The sequence below is a fragment of the Heptranchias perlo genome, chromosome 3 (assembly GCF_035084215.1).
Source record: "Heptranchias perlo isolate sHepPer1 chromosome 3, sHepPer1.hap1, whole genome shotgun sequence".
In the NCBI taxonomy this organism is placed as follows: Eukaryota; Metazoa; Chordata; class Chondrichthyes; order Hexanchiformes; family Hexanchidae; genus Heptranchias; species Heptranchias perlo.
In genome coordinates, this window is record NC_090327.1 from 31559108 (window position 1) to 31582892 (window position 23785).

The 23785-nt window shown below is 42.1% G+C and overlaps 1 protein-coding gene across 3 annotated transcripts in view; it reads right to left on the bottom strand.

The window, feature by feature from the left end:
- Positions 1-23785, bottom strand: part of LOC137311581 (DNA topoisomerase 1-like) — a 105692-nt gene that overhangs the window by 48673 nt on the left and 33234 nt on the right. For 2 of the 3 annotated variants that reach the window (XM_067978706.1, XM_067978704.1), the window contains exons 6-11: positions 22918-23026; positions 20726-20781; positions 18123-18224; positions 16588-16701; positions 14730-14822; positions 4244-4295 (exon numbers count right to left, since the gene is read on the bottom strand). In XM_067978706.1, the coding sequence (XP_067834807.1) occupies positions 4244-4295; positions 14730-14822; positions 16588-16701; positions 18123-18224; positions 20726-20781; positions 22918-23026 (526 nt within the window). The remainder of the gene's footprint in view (positions 1-4243; positions 4296-14729; positions 14823-16587; positions 16702-18122; positions 18225-20725; positions 20782-22917; positions 23027-23785) is intronic. The other variant, XM_067978705.1, reaches the window with a different exon arrangement.

The following is a 23785-nucleotide window of genomic DNA, read 5'->3' on the forward strand; positions in this document are numbered from 1 at the left end:
TAACAGGTTCTCATAAGATGTGCAAATTGAAGACTCTGAAATACTCTGGCCGCCTGGAACAACCACTGCCAACCCAACACCAACCCCCCCATTCCTTTGCACAAAACAATCCTTCAACCACGCATACACCCAGTGCATACACACCCAGTGGGTGGCATCATGTCTTGGCATTCATGATGAAGCACATGAAAGGGAGAATTCACAAAGGGACTCAATAATGGCCAAGACGTGGCAGTGGCGGCGATAATGATTAAACGTAACGTGCCATAACAGAAAAAACATAAATTAACACAACGGCTCAAACACCCTTTTGCATATCCTTGGTGAATTACAATTGCTTAGCCTTTCTCTTTCTACTGCTTCTGCGTGGTACATCCCCTGTAGCTTCAGCAGAGAAATCGGCAGATTGCTCAGATCCCGGCTCACGACCTACGACCTCTGGGTTTTGGAGCCGTGAGGGCCCCGCTAAAGACTGCTCCACCTGCACTTGTCCAGGGGCAGACTTTGCCATCAGGAGAGGAGGCAGCATTGCAGGTACTGGTTGAGGAGGGGGCAATGGGTGAGAACTTTGAATGGAATCCCCACTTCCATGTCCCCTTTCATCATGATGTGGAGATGCCGGTGATGGACTGGGGTTGACAATTGTAAACAATTTTACAACACCAAGTTATAGTCCAGCAATTTTATTTTAAATTCACAAGCTTTCGGAGGCTTCCTCCTTCGTCATCATTCCTCTCCTGAGCCAACAAAACGTAACTTCTGCCACTCTGGTGACCAGCAAGTTGGTGAGCAGATGTGCCACGTTGGAAGGCCACGGCTAACATATCTGACGGCCTGTTTAAGGCGGCAGACACATTGGCATCCAGAGTCCACACGGCTGTTGTCATGGCCTGCATGGACTCATGAGAGCTGTGCTTGAAGCTCAATGGAGGCTACGATTCACTCCATTGCACATTCTCCAACTGCACATTCTCGCACTTACCTGCACCACCAATCCACTAGCGACGGAGTTGGACTTATCCATCCTCTCTGCTATTGTGGAGAGTGTGTATGGCACGTTTTCCAGTACCTCACAAAGTTGCTGCTCACCTCTATCATTCTCCTTAACGATGGCCCTGGGCGTTCAGCATTTATGTCCAGGGAGCAGAGCTTGGAGAGGAGTGTGCCCCCAGATGCAGACTCTCCACAGCTGCCCCTGCCACCAGTGTCTGCTTGTACTCACTCATGAGTGGTGAATCACCAGGTGACAACCCAACTAACAGGACCCACTGGAATGCAAGTATCAGCACTGGTTTATAGCTGCATGGTCTATGACAGTGCACTCTCAGAAGGAATGAGCTCCTCTGAGGAATCATTTTCTTCCATTTCTGCTGAATCCTTGTGAAGGCCCTGGAAGACAACAGAAAGTGATATTAATGATTCATCACAAAAGTGGCAAGCTTTCCGATGACCACACTGAGGTCTGGCACAGTTACATCATTGATAAAATCAATACATCATGTGTGTGAAAGATGTTAAAGTTCTGTCACCAGCTATCTGTGAGTTGCCAGTCTCTCCATCTCCAATGGATAGGCTTGCGATGGTCCAACTTATTTCCATGACTCTTCCTCCACATCTGTCATCTCCACTATGTGGTGGGCCACCTCCAGTTCTGCTCCTTTCCCTTGCGTTTTGCACTCTCTTCTCCCACAAAGGGAAGAAAGAACAAACTGAGTGACTGAAGATGATGTATTCACTCTATGAATGCATTGCTTTGGGTGAGGCTGACCATGAAAGAGATGCATCAGAGGGTGACTATCAGACAGATACATCACATTGCATCAGGACTGGGTGAATGGCAGTGGTGGGTGAATAAATGGGCAGTTGAGGAAGTGCATAGAAAGTGAAGGATGGTTGTTGCTGGTGACACTTTAGTTGTGCCAACAGACAGATGGGGGTGGGGGGTGTTGAACAACACAGGATGTGAGTGAAGCAGCAACTGTACTCACTTTTCCTGACCTGGTTAGGTCATTAAAACGCTTCCTGCACTGAACCCAAGACCTGGGCACTGTGCTGCTGCTGCTCACCTCTTCTGCCACCTCCAGCCAAGCAATTTTGGTTACAGAGCCAAGTTTCTTCCTGCCATCCATTGGAAACATTGCCTCCCTCCAGGTTCTCACTGAAACAGTAGTATATCCAGGGAGGCATCATTAAATCTAGGGGCAGCCTGTGCTTTCCTGGACTCCATTTCTCCTTCAAAATCCATTCTTGGACTGGCCCTTTAAATAGTAGGTTTTAAATCACGTCATTCTGGTACAGAGTCGATGAGAAACCCGGAAGCAAAGATAATTGCCTGCAATCAAGTTGCACTCTCAGATTTAAATGAGCACACTTGACTTCTGGAATCCCCAGGCACAAATCCAACCACCCACAGAATTCTCAGCTCCAAGTTAAAATCCAGACCCTGCTCTTTCCTCATAGCTCTGCAGATTTTTTCCTTTTCCATTCCCTTTTGAAAGTTACTATTGAATCTGCTTCCACCACCCTTTCAGGCAGTGCATTCCAGATCATAACTTGCTGCATAAAAAACTCATCTCCCCTCTGGTTCTTTTGCTAATTATCTGAAATCTGTGTCCTTTGGTTACCAACCCTCCTGCCACTGGAAACATTTTATCCTTATTTACTCTATCAATACCCTTCATTATTTTGAACATCTCTATCAAATCTCCCCTTAACCTTCTCTGCTCTAAGGAGAACAATCCCAGCTTCTCTAGTTTCTCCACATAACTGAAGCTCCTCATCCCCTGGTACCATTCTAGTAAATCTCTGCACTCTTCTAAAGTGTGGTGCCCAGAATTGGTCACAATATTCCAGCTGGAGGACTAACCAGTGATTTATAAAGGTTTAGCGTAACTTCCTTGCTTTTGTACTCTACGCCTCTATTTAAAAAGCCTTATCCTTTTTTTTAAAAAACAGCTTTATCAACTTGTCCTGCCACCTTCAAAGATTTGTGTACGTACACCCCCAGGTGTCTCTGTTCCTGCATCCCCTTTAAAAAATTGTATCATTTAGTGTATATTGCCTCTCATTCTTCTTCTCAAAATGCATCACTTCACACTCTGCATTAAATTTCATCTGCCACGTGTTTGCCCATTTTACCAGCCTGTCTACGTCCTCCTGAACTCTGCTACTATCCTCCTCACTTGTCAGAAATAGGAAGGAACAGGATAGGTGAGGAGTTCATGCACCTTAAGAGCCCCCACTCCCAGTGTGACATATCCATTTCTTGTATCAGCCATCCTTGTGACATCTGAGGGAACACACTTATTTGGACAGCTTTGTACTTTGGAGTTGAGAATTGCTCAAACATTTTGCATAGGGTGCCCTTATGGGTAAGACACGAGAGAGAGAGAGAGAGAGAGAGATAAAGTGAGAGAACCCATTAGTGCGGACTGGATTCAACCTTAAGATCCTAGAAAAGACTGTGTCTAACCCTAAGTAGCAGTTGGTCCCAATACACTTAAACATGTAAACCTACATTTAAAATGCAGCTTCTTAATTAGTACTGCAGTGAAGACTTCAATTTTAAAAGAGAATGCAAAAAAAATCAAGGCAGTTTTTTTTTTTAAGAATAAGCTAAAGGCAGACCATTTTAAAAGTTAGAAGTATTCTGCCAAAAAACAATCATTCTGGAGATTATTTTGTGTGCATGGTTTTTCACCCTATTTCTCCTCTCCAATTTAAATAGCTTTCCAATACCTGACCTATGTGTCATGTAGGAACCTCAAAGGGTCAGCAGGCCATTATATCAGGTCCCAGACAGACATCCATATACTCGTATTTGAGGAGGAGTTGCTGGATAGCTTTCAGGTACCTGATGTATATACGATTTTTTCCCCCCATTCTTAGTTGGAGGCAGAGGCCAATAAATAGTAACCCAACTACACCACCAGTTGGGATCAGTTAACTCAACACAGACCTGAGCCTTGTGGATTTTATAGCTTAGTCACACACCAAGCGGTACCTTTACCCAATAAACCCTCTATTACATAGGGATTACTGGACGAAAAAAGACCAAGGTCCATCTAGTTTACCATCTATCATTCTGGTCGCATGATACAAAGATAACGAGGTTGTTGACTAATCATGACAGTTTGCTTATCATCTATGTGAGTTGCAGAAATCAGACTGTTAGAAAAATTCAGTTTATTTTGCAAATTACAGCAGTGTGATCGGTAATAAGTAGGAATCTATAATGGCATACCTCAGGTATTGCATCTTCCTCCATTTTTAGCTTCTTGAGTTTGCCCACTGTTCTAAAAATGAAGCAGAAGAGGTAAATTTAAAAAAATCAGAAAATTTAAGAAAAACTGACCCATATTGAAGGAACATGTTTTGAAGTGTCAGCTTGCTCAGTTGGTAGCATTCTTGCCCTCAATCAAAAGCTTGCAATTTTGAGCCCCATCCCAGACTGACACTCCAGCACTGAGGGAGTGCTGTAATGTCAGGTGTGTTGTTACACAAAGCCCTAGTCTGCCTTTCAGGTGAATGTTAAAGATTCTGTGGCACTATTTGAAGGACAGTGAGTTCTCAACATTTCTCTCTCAGACAACAGGACAACAAAGATAAACTGGACATTCATCACATGGGTGTTTGTAGGATCTTGCTGTCCACAAAATGGTTGCTGTATCATTACACTGCATTTCGAAGTGATTCCTCGTATGCGAAGTGCTTCGAGACATTTGGAGGGCAGGTTAAAACATCAAAATGCAAATGTTTCTTTATAAAAAGGAAAAAATGCACTGAAAATTACATTAAAAAAATTTCAAGCTCACTCATTTGGCAAAACAAATATGACTGAGCCATGGGAACCAGAGGTTTCTGGATGGAGTTCAGCTAGAATGCCAGTAGGGGCCAATAGACTAGTGGGGGGGCGGGGGGGGGGGGGTGGAAGAAGAGAAATATCATCTTTAGCTCCATGCTGCTGATCACAATCCAATGATGCCTGCTGGAAAGGTTCATCTATGTGGGCAAGGATAGGATATGCTTCAACTGTGAGGCCCCCATTCAAGTAGATTGCTGACACTCATTGCCTGGGCTCACGTGGGAAGAATGGCCACTTATGCAAGTTATCGGAACATGCCTGGCACCCACGGAATCATAATTGAAGTCAGCAGCTTAAGAGAGAAAGCCCACACCCCTTTTTCCAATCTTCAAAAAACAGGCTGAGCTTATTGTGCACAACCTCTGTACCCTAAAAATGCTTTCATATATGTGAGCATTTTAAACTAACTGGGAAAGCAAATTACCTGAGTTTATCCCACACCCTCCTATGAGTGAGGGAATGAAGATGCGCACCGGAGAGATTACCAGCTCTAAAATATTCTGTAACTTCTCGTATCAGAATGCCTTGCGCCAGACAGATCCGCCACAAGAAATCCCGTATCGGTTTCATTAATTAAAGTCAACAGCCCACTCTCCAACATAGATGAGTTAGGAAGTTAATCCTATTCAAGATTAATGACAGAAGCAGTACGAGAATTGTTGCCATTAAAGACAACCTCCACATTTGTAAGGAGCAGAATAGCTGCTGCAGATGCATCTCAACATTTTGTATCAGTGCAAAGAATTCTGCCCTGAGTAGAACACACAGGTTTACCAGCCTATGACTATTTCCATCACCAATTGTACCTCTGACCCTTGAATTCACCAGAAGCTCAAACACAGAATTAGCCATTCCCTGCTGAACAGATAGTTAAAGCATGCAATGGGCTCAATTCTGTGGCATTCCGATATTCATTCTCTAGGCCTTTCTGTGCTCTTAACCATTACACCAGAGAAAAGCTGTCTTCATTACAGATGCTGTTATGGCATCTAACTTCCTTTCTTCCATTTCTGATGTCGCTGCTGACTAAGTATCTTTTTTCCTCTTCTCTGTTCCTACATCCCTGTGAAACAAAGCGTGAAACTAAGTTCTGTAAGCACCAAAGGCTAAATCGCTTCATTCCACTCTTTCCTCCACTTCCTCCCAGTTCATGCTGTGCACTCCTTGTCTATAACATTTTGCATTGAAAACTACTGAGTAAATTGCCAATGGAAACTAAAGTCACATTGTCACAAGTGTGACATCATTCAACCTCACAAAGGAAGTTTGACTAAAACTCAAAAATTGTCAGTACTACTCCAAATTATTTACTGGCAAAAAAGTTGAGTACAGTAGCCAAGTGGTTGTGATACTGGACTAGCAACCCAAAGATCATGAGTTAAAAGCCCACATACCAAGTTGTGAAATTGAAATCAAGAAATCAGGTAATTTATGGGTTAGCACCAGACAATGATTATGAAAACTGCCAAACGGCTCATAAAAACACAACTGATTCACTGGTGTACTTCAGGGAAAGGGAACCTGCCACTCTAACAGGTCGAGTGACAGTGTGACAATTTTTTGATCCGTACAATATGAGGCTTGAAGAAAGGGCGAAGGTCCGTTGTTTATGATTAGGACATTCTACTCAATCTCTGCCACGCTAATGTAACTCGAATATCATCTGTGTCCATTCTCATGCACATTTTGGCTGTTATTCCTGATTCGAGTTCATTATTTCTATTTCCTTTTTCTCGGGCCCTTCTCTCCAGTCTCCTTCACTGCCTGTCGTCCAGTCATGTCATCTTTCTTTCCTCCCCCACCCCAACCATTCACTACTCCTCTGCTCTTCTATTCTCCTGTCATCATTTCAGGTTTGAATCCCTCTTAGATAAGCCCACAGCTATCCTCTCTTGGCATTCTCTGATGGGGCCTGTCGATGCACCTGCCGCTGCCTCCTCCTTTGTAACAGCTTCCATTTTATCTGTTAACGCCTCTGAAGTGCCATGGAACGTTTTTCTACATTAACGTCATCATATAAATGCAAATTGTTGTTGTTATAGTCAATGCCTCAAAGCCATTTGTGGTAAAGCAATCAATGTAGTAAGAACCGAGTGCAAAACAAATCTTCTAACTTCCCTCTTCTAGTGATAATCCCGAGTTAAATGTATACTTGTTCTGCAGATGTGGGCGATACTGGTAACAAGTTGCATTTATATAGCGCCTTTAATGTGGTAAAACGTCCCAAGGTGCTTCACAGGTGAGTAATCAGACAAAAATTGATACTGAGCCAAAGAAAGTGACATTAGGACAGGTGACCAAACGTTTGGTCAAAGAGGTAGGTTTTAAAACAGTCTTAAAAGGTGGAGATAGAGGTGGAGAGGTGAAGAGGTTTGGGGAGGGAATTCATGAGCTTAGGGCCTAGACAGCTGAAGGCACAGCCGCCAATAGTTGGGCAAAGGAAGCGGGGGTTGCACAAGAGACCAGAGGTGGAGGAACGTAGAGTTCTCAGAAGAGAAAGTTAGAGATAGGAAGAGGCGAAACCATGGAGGGACTTGAACATGAGAATGTGAATTTTAAAATCAAGGCGTTGGTGGGCTAAGAGCCAGTGTAGGACAGCGAGCACAGGAGGGATGGGCGAATAGGACTTGGTGCGAGTTAGGTTATGGGCAGCAGCGTTTTGGATGAGCTCAAGTTTACAGACAGTGGAAGATGGGAAGACAGCCAGGAGAGCATTAGAATAATTGAGTCTGGAGGTAACAAAAGCATGAATGAGGATTTCATCAGCAGACAGGCTGAGGCAGGTATGGAGATGGGAGACATCAGGGAGGTGAATGTAGACGGACTTCGTGACGGAGAGGATATGGGGTCGGAAGCTCAGGGTCAGGTAGGACGCCAAGGTTGCGAACAGTCTGGTTCAGCCTCAGACAGTGGCCAGGGAGGAGGATGCAACTGGTGGCAAGGGAATGCAGTTTGTGGCGGGGGCCGAAGACAATGGATTCGGTCTTCCCAATGTTTAATTCAAGTAAAGTTCAGCTCATCCAGGACTGAGTCTCGGACAAGCAGTCTGACAACAAAGGTGGTGGAAAGGTTGAGAGAGGCGAGATGGTGAGATATACGCTGACAGTACCCAGCTCTATGTGGAACCCTGACGTTGTGTCTTCTATATCGGCAGAATGTAGATGAGAAATAGGAGGTGGTCAAGGATAGATCCTTGGGGGACTCCAGGAGGTTACAGTGCAGGGGTGGGGAAAAAAAGCCATTGCAGGAGATTCGCTGGCTATGACTGGATAGGCAAGAGTGGAAGCAGACAAGGGCAGTCCCAAATCGTTGCACAACAGAGGAGAGGCGTTGATGGAGGACGGTGTGGTCAGCCGTGTCAAAGGCTGCAGACAGATCAAGCAGAATGAGGAGGGATAGTGCACCATGGTAACAGTCATATAGGATGACATTTGTGACTTTGATGAGGGCCATTTCAGTACTGTGGCAGGAAACCTGATTGGAGAGGTTCCAACATGGAGTTGCAGGAAAGATGGGCTCTAATTTGGGAGACAACATGTTCAATGACTTTGGATAGGAAAGAGAGGATGGAGATGGGGTGGCAGTTTGCAAGGACAGAGGGGTAAAGGGTGGGTTTTATGAGGGGGGGTAATGATGGCAGGTTTGAAAGGGAGCGTGACAGTACCTGACGAGAGGGAACCATTTACAATATCAGCTAGCATGGGGACCAGGAAGGGAAGTTGGATGGTCAGCATTTTAGTGGGAATAGGCTCAAGAGCGCAGCAGGTGGGTCTCATGGTCAATAAGCTTGGAGGGGGCATGGAGTGGAAAGGGCTTGGAGACTGAGATCGATGGATATTTTGATACTTAGGGAATCAAGGAATATGGGGGATAGGGCAGCAAAATAGAGGTGAGATAGAAGATCAGCCATGATCTTACTGAATGGCAAAGCAGGCTCGAGGGGCCGCTTAGCTTACTCCTGCTCCTATTTCTAATGTTTTTATGAGGGGGAAATAGGAGAGAAACTAGAGAGAGATGAAAGTTCAGGAGTAGGGAAAGGGGGGGGGGGTACCTTGACAGAAGCTTGGCGGTCTAGGGGAAGAGAGGGATGCAGCAGAAGCAGCTGAATGGATGGTCTCAATCTTACTGACAAAAGTCCATGAGCTCCTCGCACTTCTTGTTGGAGGGGGCAGGGTACAGGGGCCTAAAGAGACCGTTGGTAGTGGAGAAAAGAAGCCGGGGGGTTATCTTTGCATTCCAGGATGATCCTGGATTAGTAAGCAGTATTGGCAGAGAAGAGCAGGGTTTGATGTAGTTCAGCCAGATCTGCTGATGAATGGCCAAACCAGTTGTGCACCATAGATGTTCAAATCTGCATCTTTTAGATTTAAGGGAGCGAAGATGGGGGCTGTACCAAGGGGAATGATCAGGAAGCAGGAGACAGTGACGACTGCCTGGGTGGGCTTTTCAGAGAATGTTGAGAGCAGCACAGTGAAGCTGTGGGCTTATCCAAGAGGAAGTCAAGTATAGGACGGCGGTCAGAGAGTTGGAAGGTTGAGGAAGGGATTTGTGGGGGCAAAGTACCCGAGAGGGGAGAAACGAAAGAAGGCATGACTGGGTAACAGGAAGGCGAGGAGACAGGAGAGAAAGGCCAAAGAGGGGTAGAGAAGGGAAGTAAAAGGGAGACCGAATTAATGGGCTCAGGTCCATAGCTGCAACCAAAATGCACAGGAAACTCAGGTTACATAGGCAAGGCAGTATTTACTGCCCATCCCATTGCCCTGCCAACTGAGTAGCTCAAGAGTCAACCACAATGTGGGACTGGAGTCAGTTGTCGACCAAACCAGGTGGGGAGGCAGGTTCCTTTCCCTGAAGGATATCCGTTAACTAGATGGGTTTTCTTATTTTTCTGGTGCCAACCCACAAATTGCCAAATTTATTGATTTCTTTAATGGTTTGCTTATTCCTAACGTGGCTAAAAAAAAACTTTGGTCATTGCTACCACAATTGTCTACTATCTTCTCCGCTGCTTGGATAGCTGCATTTGTTTCACTAAATTGTAGATGATATTTGTTTCTATTCTCCTGTGAATCATATTCCTTAATGTGTAAAAATATTTCTGCTTAAATTTAATTTGTCTTGACACACATTTAGTTAACCATTTTGGTTTTGCTTTGCCATAGGCCCTTTAAGGCTTGGGACATATATAGCTTCTTGTTGCTTTGGAATGACATTAATGACTAGTCATTTTTTCTCATCATTAATTTCCCTGCCTAATAGGTTGCCAAATAGTCAGCCATTTTTGAAAAATTAGCTCTCTTGAAATCATGAACCAAAGTACCAGTAGACTTTGCTTGAAAGTAAAATTATACTGTGATCACTGTTGCCCATGTGTTCCCCACATGGAAGTCTAAGAAAGAAAAAAGAACTTGCATTTATGTAGCGCCTTTCACGATCTCAGGAAATCCCAAAGCGCTTTACAGCCAATGAAGCACTTTTAAAGAGTAGTCACAGCAGCCAATTTGCTCATAGCAAGGTTCCACAAACAGCAGTTAGATGATGACAAGATAATCTGTTTTAGCGATGCTAGTTGATAAATACTGGCCAGGACAATGGGGAAAACTCCCCAGCCATTCTTTGAAAGTGTCATGGGATCTTTTATGTTCACCTGAGAGGGCAGACGGTGCCTCTGACATCTCATCTGAAAAATGGTACCTCTGACAGTGCAGCATTCTCAGCACTGTACTGGAGTGTCAGCCAAGATTTTGTGCTTCAGTCTCTGGAGTGGTTTGATTTAGAGGCGAAAGTGTTACCACTGAGCTGCAGCTGACCCCTGAATACAGCACTAGGGCTACTGCTAAAAACAGATCAAGAATTTGACTATTCCTAATCTTATCACTAACATGCTGTGTTAGAAAACAATGAATGGCTTCAATGTTTCACTTAATCTGCCTTTTACACTAGATAGTTCACCATCAGGGAACATTTAATATTAGGAAAATTGAAATCCCCATATTACACACATCACCCATACTAGCAATTTGTACCTAGAGGAAAAGAGATTAATAAGTTTGTTGAAAATTCTGTGGTCTTCTACTGCACCTGCTGTATTTTAAAAAAAAATTTGTTCATGGGATGCAGGCATCGCTGGTGAGGCCAGCATTTATTGCCCATCTCTAATTGCCCTTGAGAAGGTGGTGAGCCGCCTTCTTGAACCACTGCAGTCCGTGTGGTGAAGGTTCTCCCACAATGTTGTTAGGAAGGGAGTTCAAGGATTTTGACCCAGCAACGATGAAGGAACGGCGATATATTTCCAAGTCGGGATGGTGTGTGACTTGGAGGGGAACGTGCAGGTGACGTCGTTCCTATGTACCTGCTGCTCTTGTCCTTCTCGGTGGGAGAGGTCGCGGGTTTGGGAGGTGCTGTCGAAGAAGCCTTGGCGAATTGCTGCAGTGCATCCTGTGGATGGTACACTTTGCAGCCACTGTGCGCTGGTGAAGGGAGTTAATGTTTAGGGTGGTAGATGGGGTGCCAATCAAGCGGGCTGCTTTGTCCTGGATGGTGTCGAGCTTCTCGAGTGCTGTTGGAGCTGTACTCATCCAGGCAAGTGGAGAGTATTCCATCACACTCCTGACTTGTGCCTTGTAGATGGTGGAAAGGCTTTGGGGATTCAGGAGGTGAGTCACTCGCCGCAGAATACCCAGCCTCTGACCTACTCTTGTCACAGTATTTATATGCTGGTCCAGTTAAGTTTCTGGTTTGCTAATTAATAATTAATCTGCTAATTAATCCCAGTTCTGTGAACACCGTATCACACTGCTCCAGACACATTAGCTACACACTATAATTATAATTCCTCAATCTGCCGACCAAACCAATACCAGAGCAGGATTTACTGCTTTCAAAACCCAGTCCAATCACATCTTCAGCACACTATTTGCTGACAAATCTCAAACTCAAACTCCACAGCTCCTTCCATTATGACTAGAACAATTCACTAAACAGGCCTTTCCTTCTGCAGGCCTCAGAAACTGGCAAAGCCAAGGCAGTTCTATCATGAGAGATAAATTTATCACAGACTAAATTATTTTTTAAGAATCTACGAGCAATCAATTGCAGCAATTACGTCCACTAACCCTGGGAGGAAATCATGAACATACTTGCTCTCTGCTTGTTCATCTCAGCTTTGGGGTCAGTGTATTTGTTGGAGGCTAGGTAATTCTCAACAAGGAATAAAAGTAAGGAAATATGAGGCGCAGTCAGTATCTTTCTAAGATATTCTCTTATGGGCACTAAGTCAGTCTGGATGTCTCTTGTCTAGTTGAATTTTCTTGGAGCTCAATGGAGGAGTTTCTATGGATGTTGTCTATATATCGAATTACATCAAAACTACAGCACAGAAACAGGCCATTAGGCCCAACTGGTCTATGCCGGTGTTTATGCTCCACAAAAGCCTCCTCCCTCCCTGCTTCATCTAAATCTATCAGCATATCCTTTTATCTCCATCATGTGCTTATCTAGCTTCCCCTTAAAGGCATCTATATAATTTGCCTCAACTACTCCTTGTGGTAGCATGTTCCACATTCTTATCACTCTTTGGGTAAAGAAGTTTCTCCCAAATTCCCTATTGGATTTATTAGCAACTATTTTATATTTATGACCTTTAGTTTTGGACTCCCCACAAGTGGAAACATTTTCTCTACATCTAACCTATCAAACTCTTTCATTATCTTAAAGACCTCTATCAGATAACCCCTCAGCCTTTGCTTTTCTAGAGAAGAGCCCCACCCTCTCCAGCCTTTCCTGATAAAGATATCCTATCAGTTCTGGTATCAACCTTGTGAATCTTTTTTGCACCCTCTCCAATGCCTCTACATCCTTTCTATAATATGGAGACCAGAACTGTGCACAATACTCCCAAGGGTGGTCTAACTAAGGTACCATACAAGTTTAACATAACCTCTTTGCTTTCCAATTCTGTCCCTCTAGAAATGAACCTTAGTACTTAAGGCCATAAAAAAGGCAAATTATTAACTTGCATTGCTACTTTTAATGATGTGTATCTGTACCCAGAGATCCCTTTGCTCCTCTGTTCAGTTTAGAATCTTATCCAAGCAGTACGTGGCCTCCTTATTCTTCCTACCAAAATGCACCACCTCACACTTATCTATATTGAAATTCATTTACCAATTACACACCCATTCTGTAAGTTTATTAATGTCTTCTTGCATTTTGATGCATTCTTCCTTTATATTAACTACACCCCACAATTTGGTGTCGTCTGCAAATTTGGAAATTGTACTTCTAAATCCAAATCATTAATCTAAATTCTGAACAGTGGTCCCAGCACCGATTCCTGCAGACCACCACTTCCCACCTTTTACCAGTATGAGTAGCTACTCTTAACCCCTACTCTGTTTTTTGTTTTGTGGCCAACTTGCTTTATATTCTACTACCTGTTCCCTGACTCCACATGTTCTGACCTTAGCCATGAGTTTACAATGCGATACCTTATTGAAGGCCTTTTGAAAATCCAAATAGATTACATCTACTGCATCACCCTTGTCTTTGTTACTTCTTCAAAGAATACAATAAGATTGGTCAAACATGACTTTCCCTTCTGAAATCCATGCTGACTATTCTTTATTATATTTTCATTCTCTAGATGTCTTTCTATTACATCTTTGAGTAAAGACTCCATTACCTTTCCTATCTTCAATGTTAAGCTAACTGGTCTATAGTTCCCTGGACTTGTTCCATCTCCCTTTTTAAATATAGGAATAACAGCTGTCCGCTAGTCCTCTGGTATTATTCCATTTTCCAATGAATTTTATAATAGTGCCTCTGCTATCTCCTCCCTAACTTCTATTAATATGCGCAGATGCAATCCATCTGAACTAGGGGTTTTATCCTCTCCAGCTTTGATTAGCCCCCCACTTTCGATTTTAAATGTTTTAATATCTTTTTCGATCTCTTCTTTTAATGTCCTGCCTGACTTGTTAGTCTCTCTGGTAAATACAGAGGCAAAGTAACTATTGATTATTTCTGCCATTTCGCTGTCCTTACTTGTGAGTTTATCTTGTGCATCCCTTAGTGGCCCTATTCCTATTCTGATTTTTCTTTTGTTATTTATGTGCCTGTAGAATACTTTATTTCTTTTTAGATTCCATGATAATTTAATCTCAGTCTATCTTTGCTTTCCTAATTGTTTTTTTGACTTCTTTCCTAACCTCTTTGTATTCCCTTCTGTCATCCTCTCCTTTATTGTCTATGTACTTTGAGTACGTCCTTTTCTTTAGTTTCAATTTTACCCACATCTCTTTATTCATCCATGGTATTTCATTATTAGCTAATTTGTTCTTGCATTTTAGAAGAATATACTTCTACTGAACTCTATTGATCACAGTTTTAAACATTACCACTGCTGTTTTTTTTGTCAACATTTTTTGCCAGTTACCTGCCCTAGTTCCATTCTCATCCCCTCAAAATTAGCTTTTTTCCAATCTATTACTTTGGTCTTTGTCTTACTTAGGTCTTGCTCAATCATTATTTTAAAACTTATTACGTTATGATCACTATTGCCTAGATGTTCCCCTACACTTACTCCTCTTATCTGTTCTGGTTCATTTCCCATTACTAGATGCAGCAGTGATTCCTCTCTTGTTGGGCTTCTCACATACTGGATAAGAAGGGAGACCTGTACACAGTCAAAACTCCATTCCCTATCTCTTCTTGCCAGTTTATATGGGGGTAGTTGAAATTTCCCATGATTAGGAGAAATAAAGGGAGAAACGATTGGTGTTCAACAAATATCTGGTAATTGAACAGCTTCATCAGAGCAACCAAATCTTTAACTACTACCATATCACATCATTTAGCCACTTACAGGTCAGAGCTGGGATCACAGTAGACCCTTTTTGTTTTCTTAGCACCTTCAACAAGAAACTCATCGCCATCCAGATCTTGTTCTTCACCTATCCTACAATTATATAGGAAAAAAATGTCAGCTTTCTAAATGGCTAGGCTTTCATATAACTTTCAGGTCACAGTCCCTCACAATGAGGCTCTTCACTCTTAGCCTCCCTTCCCTCCCAACACAAACAGCTGGAAAACTTCACCCTCCTACAGATGCCCATGGTTTTGTAGGTTTAGTTCTATTCAGACTAATATTTGCTTACTGTCTTTGTTCTAAACACAACTATTTCAACAGCCTGATTTTCATGTCCCTTTTCATTATGGATCAGTATTCTGGTTGGTCAAATTTCACAGATCACACTAAACTTTGGGGGGGGGGGTAGGAAAGAGGGAGGGAGACACACCAAGGAATAGGTAATATTTGTGTGGGCAGAAGTATGACAGATTGCATTCAGTTCAGGTAAGTGCAAAGGTGTACACTTTGAAAGAAAAAGTGAACCATTAAGAAGTGATATCAAACTAACAGGCTGAGAAAGATCTGGGAATGAAAATAGACTTGATGTTAACCATGTCCAGCCAATGTACAACAGCAATCAAAAACGTAAGCAGATTTCTGAGCCATACTCCCCATTCAACAGCATACAAGTCTGAGGTCACTCTGCTGAATCAGTGTGGTGCTCTGGTCAGGCCGCGCCTTCAATAATGCATTCATTCTGATCACTGAGGCAAAAGGGCAACATTAACATCCTGGAAGTGGTACGAAGAAGGATAAGATTGATCACTAGAGAACTGAGTTATGAGGAAAGATTAGAAAAACCTAGTTTTTTTTTAAGCCTTGAAAGGAGGTAAATTAGGGAGCAGCTTATAGAGGTAGTTAAGATACTAAGTGGTGTAGGTTAATCATGAGAAATATTTCAAGTTATAATTATAGGACTAGGGAACTGGCAACAGGCAAGTTTAGGACTGATGTCAGAAAATGCTTCTTTATGTAAAAAGTGACCATTCCTGGAATGGTCTTCAGGTATGTTAATGGAGACGGGAAACAAAAACTAAATCATTCAAGAGTTAGTTGGACTCAGTTACAGGGCATCTTGGATTTCTATGGAAAGGATAGTTTTAAAGACTGAAAGATCGCCTTCATCTTTGTGAAATTCTGATCAAAATATAGAGATTTGAAAAAAAAATCCATTCTTTAATGATAGGATCTCAGCTCCCTACAAGTCCTTGCTCTTGGCTGGGTGGCCAGGGAAAAGAGGGTGGCAAGGAGAAAGGAAATATAGATCAAGGCCCTTTCATAGCAGAAGAGGGAAAGAGTCACCATTGTGGAGGACAGCAGATACCAGGCAAACCAAATGTTAGAATTTACAACCAGATGTACATAAATCCAGACAATTGTTATTACAGGTGAAATCTACACACAAAATACTGCTTCTTATTCAACAACCCACTCCCCCCAAAAAACCCACAGTATGTCGACCAGCATCTGAAACACAGGTTAATGTTTTCAGGTGTGACAAATAAAAAAAGTTAATGTTTCCATTCAAAAAAAAAATCAAACCGTTCTCTTTCAGATGCCTACCGACCATACATTGCCAGCTCTTCTGTTTTTATTAGAAATTTAGAAACACTGCACATTTGTTCACAACAGCGAGTTTATGAAAGTAGATTTTCCCTGACATTTTCTATATTAAATTCCATGATTCCATCTCCTTCCTAAACAAAGGATAGTTTTTCAAATCAGGAATCACGTTTGTTTTTCAGACCACATTTACACAATCTCCATCACCCTCAAGAGTACCACACAAATTGGGTTTTAAATTCACACTCACTTTGTAGAAGTATCCTCATCATTCTGCTCATCACTTTTCTCCTTTTGCTTGCTTTCATGATTTCCAGAACCTTCCTCAGTGTTTTGTGGCTCCGTTTTCACATTCAAGTTAAGCCTTTTTTTTTAAAAAAAAGGCAATTTATTGTGTATTGAACACAGTAAGGACATACCCAACACAATGCTTTTGCAGAGTAATTCCCTAAAACACATTACTTGATTAATAGGAGAAAGGGGAGGGTGGGGGGGGGAAGCTCTCAGCAGTTAAGTAGAGCAGCACTAGCTAGGTAGAACATATGACTACCCAATGGGACAAGGCACAGCAAGTGTCAGAGACATGGAAGATAGAGGAGAAAATAGAAAAATGAAAAGTTGTTTTTAACAACAAACCAAATTGGGTTCTGTGCAAGACTGGTCTCACTTTAGTGCGAGAATGCAGTGCTGAACAAGGATCAGATCCACATGGCTCATACATACAGGATACCAGATGGCAGGCAGTGGTTAACAAGCAGAAATCCAAACTGAAGGTTCAAGCCCCTCAACCAAAACGCAAGAAGCCCATGGCTGAACCAAAAGACTAGACTGCTGTCTTATAAATGAAAGAGGGGGCATGGGGCTTCTACCCAGAAGAGGGAAGGTAAATGGACAGATCAAATATAACTATTTCACATAGTGGATGGTGCTGAATGTTTGGAATGCACTGTCCAAGGAGATGTCAGAAATTGAGAGCGTGGACAGATATCTGGTGAGAAAAATTAAGTGAGGAAAATTAATTGAGGGACAAAGATAGTGTACTGTGTATTCTGTTTTTGGACTCTAGGGCTGGCAAGGTGGACTGGAACAGATTTTTCCTTTTGCCACCAGCCACTCAGTACTGCTTCTATTACAGGAAGTTTAAAAAAAATTCAGCACTCATTTGTTTTGGTTGTGTGTAGGGCTGAGGAAAGTAGAACCTCAGAGGGCACTACTGAAAAAAAGTATACAATTTACATTCCTCCATCATATCCAACACAAGGTCAAAGATCAGAATGAATTACAAATCTACTTTACTTAAAAGATACTGACGATTTTTATACTGTGTGCTAGACCAGAGGCCATTGAATAAACGCAAATATAAAACACCTCTGCAAATGTGAAATAAGAACAAAGGCAGTCAGCATCAGCTAAGAGAAAAGATAGGCTCCTGTTTCCCTTCTTTTTTCTTCAGATATTAAAAAATTAATGGATTTCTAACATTTGCTGTTTGTACTGTTTTATAAATTAATAACATTTGATTGGTTGCAAGGAGGCAGGGCAATGCACTGCAGCACCACTGCAATGAGCCACAGGAGTGATTGCTCCATTCTACTCATTTCCCACCCCAATCTCCTTGTTACAGGGAAGCGATGAGTGGGGATCAAGTTAGGTCTCAGAGGGAAGAGGGAAAATGTCTGATGGGGAGATTCATAGCAGCTGCATCCACCCGCCTCCGCCACCAGACAATAATCCTCACCACTAACAAAAACAAAACTGCGATAAATTGAATATTTCTCATCTTACTCCTCCGAAAGCTCAGCTTCTTTCTCTGGAGTTTCTTTGCTTGTTATTTTTTCAGTTGTGTCTCTATAATCACTGCCTGTTGATTCCAGCTCATCATTTGGTCTACAGTACAAGAAAAATATACTTTGGGTCAGATCACCAAAAAAGGTTTCAATTAAAATGTGTAAATTTATTTCACACAACAGCTGATTGGTAAAGTACCAAATGGTAAAATCTCAAATCTAAATATTTCAAGTTGGCAGTATAGTCCTTAACCAGAAGACAGCCTAATTATAAGGCGGCCTTTAAAAGTGGATTTCAGCTTATGAGAATCAATGGTTAAAAAGTCAAAATTGGTAATCTCAGCAGAAACACTCAAACACTAAAACTTTTTCCTGAATTGGTAAATCAAGGTTACTGATCAGCTATTTAAACTGCACAGTTAGCACAACTCAGCTATTCAATGGGATTATAAACAGGTGGGCAAGGTTCTCATTACAATGCCAGTTTGAGACTAATTAAAGTAACAATACAATACTTGAAAAATTGGGGCTTTTTTGTTAGAACAACACAGATCACGGGAGAGAACTTTTTAAAATTATGAAAAGATGAAACAGGGGGGTAGATAGATAGCAGACTGTTTCTAGCAGTTGAGGGATCTAGAACAAGGGGCCATAGGTGCAAGAGATTTAGAACAGAGCAAGGGAAATTTATTTACAGTGTTGTACTGAGGCTATAGAATTCACTTCCAGTGTTAGTGATTGAGGCAGAGACCATGTCAACATTCAAGATTAGATTGGATAGGTGGTTTAAAGAAAAGGGGATGAAGCGATATGGAAAACAGCGTGGGTAAATGTGATTAGAAGGTAAACGACAACATGGGCTGGTTATGCCGAATGGGCTGTTTCCATGTTGTAATTTCTAGCTACAAGCAGCAACAGCAGGAGCAGTTACTGTTATCAGTTGTTATTTATAGTGCCGATGTTAAAAGGAGATGCTCTGCAGATGATCAATTAACTGTAAGTGCCACTCAGTGCTAAGCCACAGTAACATGGAGAATTGGCTATTGTGACCATTTGGGCAACTGGCCAAACCAATCTGGTTTCTATTGGACTGGAAGTTTGAGATATTGTTCTTCAGTGCTTAGCTTATGTAGCTCAATGCATTTTTCAGTGGTATTTTCATGGTGTATATGGCTCAGCTACTCCCAGGATAAACTCAATGCCATTAGGGAAGCCTTTATCTAACTTACCATGGACTGGCTTTGCATACCAGCGTCAGGGAACAATGTCTGTCAGAAATTATACTCAAAAAGTGCTTGATGTCTACAGCAGATTAGACAACAGAAACTTGGATTTATAGTGCTTTTAATGTAGTGGACCATCCCAGTGATGGCGTTCCTCATCCCCAAGTGCCTTGTGATTATGATGTTTCCAAGCTAGTGAGCTTTTAACTACCAAATGGTACACTGACTAGTCCGATACCAATCAAATTCCCAGTAATAGAATCGAAGACTCTCATTTTTCCACTTTAAGAATGAGATAACATAGGAATGAAAATGAGAACTACCAAACTCCTTCTGCCCTGAAGTCCCAAATCCTACTGATCTCCTGACCCAGACATCCAGATAACAGCTACTTATCCTTTGACGTTCTTGGTCTGAAGGATTGGCTACAAAAGGTTCAGCTGCATTTGACCTTGTTTATGTAAAACTTCTTACATAAATCAAGAGAATGCAGAATGAAAGAAGATATTCAAGGTTCTGTTGTGTTCTATCTACCCTATCAATTCCCCTTAATATGTTGAAAACTTCAATCAAAGCACCCCTTAATCTTATGAATTCCAGGGAATACAACCCTAGTTTGTATAATCTCTTCCCAATTTAACACTGGGAGTCAAGGTATCATTCTAGCAAATCTACACTGCACTCCCTCCAAGGCCAATATATCCTTCCTAAGGTGTGATGCCCAGAACTAAACAGACTCCAGGTGCGGTCTAACCAGGGCTTTATATAGCTGTAGCACAACTTCTACCCCCCTTGCATTCTAGTCCTCTAGATATAAGGCCAGCATACCATTAGCCTTTTTGATTATTTTCTGTACCTGTCCATGACATTTTAATGATCTATGTAAATGGACCCCTAAGTCTCTTTGGACCTCCACTGTTTTGAGCTTTTCACCATTTAGAAAATACTCTGATCTATCCTTTTTCAGTCCAAAGTGGATAACCTCATACTTGCCTATAATGAAATCCATTTGCCACAGTTTTGCCCACTGACTTAATCTATTAAAATCTCTAATTTTATGCTTCCATCTATACTGCTTACAATGCTGCCTTTGTGTCATTGGCAAACTTGGATATGTAGCTCTCTAAGTTGTTAATAATCCTGATCACTCCTGATGATCAATTTCATTATTTTATATAGACTGGAAGTTAGATGCCCTCCATGGTCAGTCTAAAATATTCACTATTTAGGCTCACAGGTAAAAATGGCCATTTGAGTGAGGAGCCTAAGGCCTTAACTTGTAAAATGGGAAAATAATAAAAATCACTAAACTGATTGTCATGGCAGAGATAATTTATCAGAATCAGTTACACTAGTCAAAAAAAAACCAAATAATTACCTGCTAAGGCTATTTTCTTTCTTGTCTTGTGGTTTATTGGAGCAATTACTCTTTTCCTGCAAAAAGGATTAACAATGAATAATACTTGTATATATTGCACTTAACATTGAAACATCTAAAAACTCTTCCCACAATGAATTACTTTTCAGATGCTGTGACTGATGCAATATAGGCGAATAACAGCTCTTCTGAACCAGCAATATCCAACAAGTTGAACAATACATCTGTTTTTGGTGGTACTGATAGAGCTGGATTTCCGAAAGAAACAATCCCTTTGAATTGATCACCGTCTGAACTTCATTCTGATCACAGTCTTGTACACCATAAGATACAAGATACTGGCTTTGCTTGGTTGGTTTTGTTCGCATCTGCCACACATATTTAGTCTGCCCAAAGACAGTGAATGAAAAGGTTTGCAATATCTCTACAACCTGCTGTCTCTGTTTGGACAGCCACTTTTTAGAGTGACAACTCCACCGAGGAACTAGTCTTGATCTCAACTAACACAATGATTTTGCCCCCTGCATCTTTCATTTCAGCAGACGACATACAAGGTCATCTCGTTGTAGACGGTGTGATTTTGACCTACTGTTTTGCATTGAGTACCTCTGCCAGATTGAAGAGGGACCTTGGACTGCATGTCCACAGATCCCTGAAGGTAGGACAGGTAGATAAGATGGTTAAGAAGGCATACGGGATACTTTCCTTTGTTAGCTGAGGCACAGACTATAAAAGCAGGGAGGTTATGCTAGACTTGTATAAAACAGTAGTTAGGCCACAGCTTGAGTACTGCGTACAGTTCTGGTCACCACACGACAGGAAAGATGTGATTGCACTAGAGGGTACAGAGGAGATTTATGAGGATGTTGCCAGGGCTGGAGAATTAGTTTTGAGAAAAGATTGGATAGGCTTGGATTGTTTTCTTTGGAACAAAAGGTGGAGGGGAGATTTAATTGAGGTGTATAAAATTATGAAGGGCCTAGATAGAGTGGATAGGGAGGACCTATTTCCCTTAGCAAAGGTGTTAGTGACCAGGGGGCATATATTTAAAGTAATTGGTAGAAGGATTAGAGAGGAGCTGAGGAGAATTTTTTTCCACACAGAGGGTAGTGGGGTTCTGGAACTCACTGCCTGAAAGGGTGATAGAGACAGAAACCCTCAACTCATTTAAAAAGTTCTTGGATGAGCACTTGAAGTGCCATAACCTACAAGGCTATGGACCAAGTGCTGGAAAGTGGGATTAAGCTGGATAGCTGTTCTCTGGCGGCACGGACACAATAGGCTAAATGGCCTCCTTCTGTGCCATAACTTTCTAAGATTCTATGATAACTACACTAGAAGGTTAGTGCTCACTGCCTCCCTCCACATGATCGTGTAAGGTTAGCAGGTTGCGATAAGTGGTCTCACTTGGCTCACACTCCTTGTTTCCCTGAACAACTGCATATTAAGTACTGTTTTTAGTGACTCACTTTCTCTCTGCATATTTGTGCTATGCTGTACGGGTCTGCTGACCCAGGCAGCCTGACCTAGCATGCTTCAGATTGGTGGAGCCCTTGTCCAATGACACAGGTGCCCATCGCAGCAGGCTGTGCTGAACTGCATCAGTTTTGCTTCACTGCCCAGCTCAGAACTGGTTCCTAATAACTTCAAAGGCTATTAGCACCTCAACACATTATCATGCTCAAAGTGCATCATACAGCAATGACAAAAAGACCTACTTCATTCGTAACTCATCCAAAAGAGAATATATAAACAACCTTTGGCTAAGGACACATCTTTTGTCCCAAAATACTTGAAGATATTCCTCACCTCCAGAAACCCAATTGCTCTACACTGGATATGGATATACCAGTGTCAGATGTCAACCCATATCCAGCAAGCCTTCCATTTGGTGCTCATCCACAGTGAACGAAAATAAGTACTGAGCCACAAACATACCTTTAAATGGAACTGAATTGATGTCTATTAAGAAGGGGAATTGAGAGTTAGTGACACCAATAAAACTGCTTAATCTCTTTCACTGTCCCCTTATGGAGATAAGGAAGAACCTTAGTTTTCCTTAAACTAAAGGATCAAGAGGTGTTGGTAATGGGAGGGAAGGGCGAAAGATCCTGACAGGGGAATCATACATGATTAGAGTAGGCTTGATGGGCAAATAGCTCCAAGCTTTGTTTAACACTATGCATAATTACCCTTTCTTTGTGTTTCCTATCCTTATTTTTCTGTTTCCTGGCACAGAATTCTTTGAGCTTTTCATCCATCCCCATGAGCATGTCTTCAAAGGATTCCTGACATGAAGACCTGTGCAAAATAAAAACATGGGAGAAAAAAGGTCAGGATTGTGATCCACAAAATTCATGAAGCACTGATTTTTAAAATGGCCGAACAACTTCCTCATTGAAGTTTGAAGTCGAGAACTTAAAGGAAAAGGAAACTGCCAGTTTGGTGAGAAGTACTTTCTACTCAAACTAGTTTCCACATTTGTATCAGAGGGAAATGCAACAGTGACAACATGCAATTATATAGTACATTTTACGTTAAACAAGGTCCAAGGCGCTTCACAAATTGATGTAATAAAGTAGAGGCTGAGCTAGGAAGAAATTAGGAGAGGTATCCGAAAGCAGATCCGAAAGATAGGTTTTGAGCAGGTTCTTAAAGGTGGTTAGAAAAGTGACGAGACAAGGAGGATGAGGGAGGGAGTTTCAAGAAGTAGGACCAAGGCAGTTGAAGGTTATGCCACCAAAGTTCGGTTCAAGGGAAAGGGCGTGCACAAAAGGCCAGAATCAGAGGAACAGAGCATTTAGGAGTGACCCTGGGAGTCCTCAACATTGACTCTGCACCCCATGAAATCTTATGGCATCAGGTCAAGCATGGGCAAGGAAACTTCCTGCTGATTACCACCCAACGCCCTCCCTCAGCTGATGAATCAGTCCTTCATGTTGACCACCACATGGAGGAAGCACTGAGGGCAGCAAGGGCATAGAACGTACTCTGGGTGGGAGACTTCAATGTCCATCACCAAGAGTGGCTCGGTAGCACCATGACTGACCAAGCTGGCCA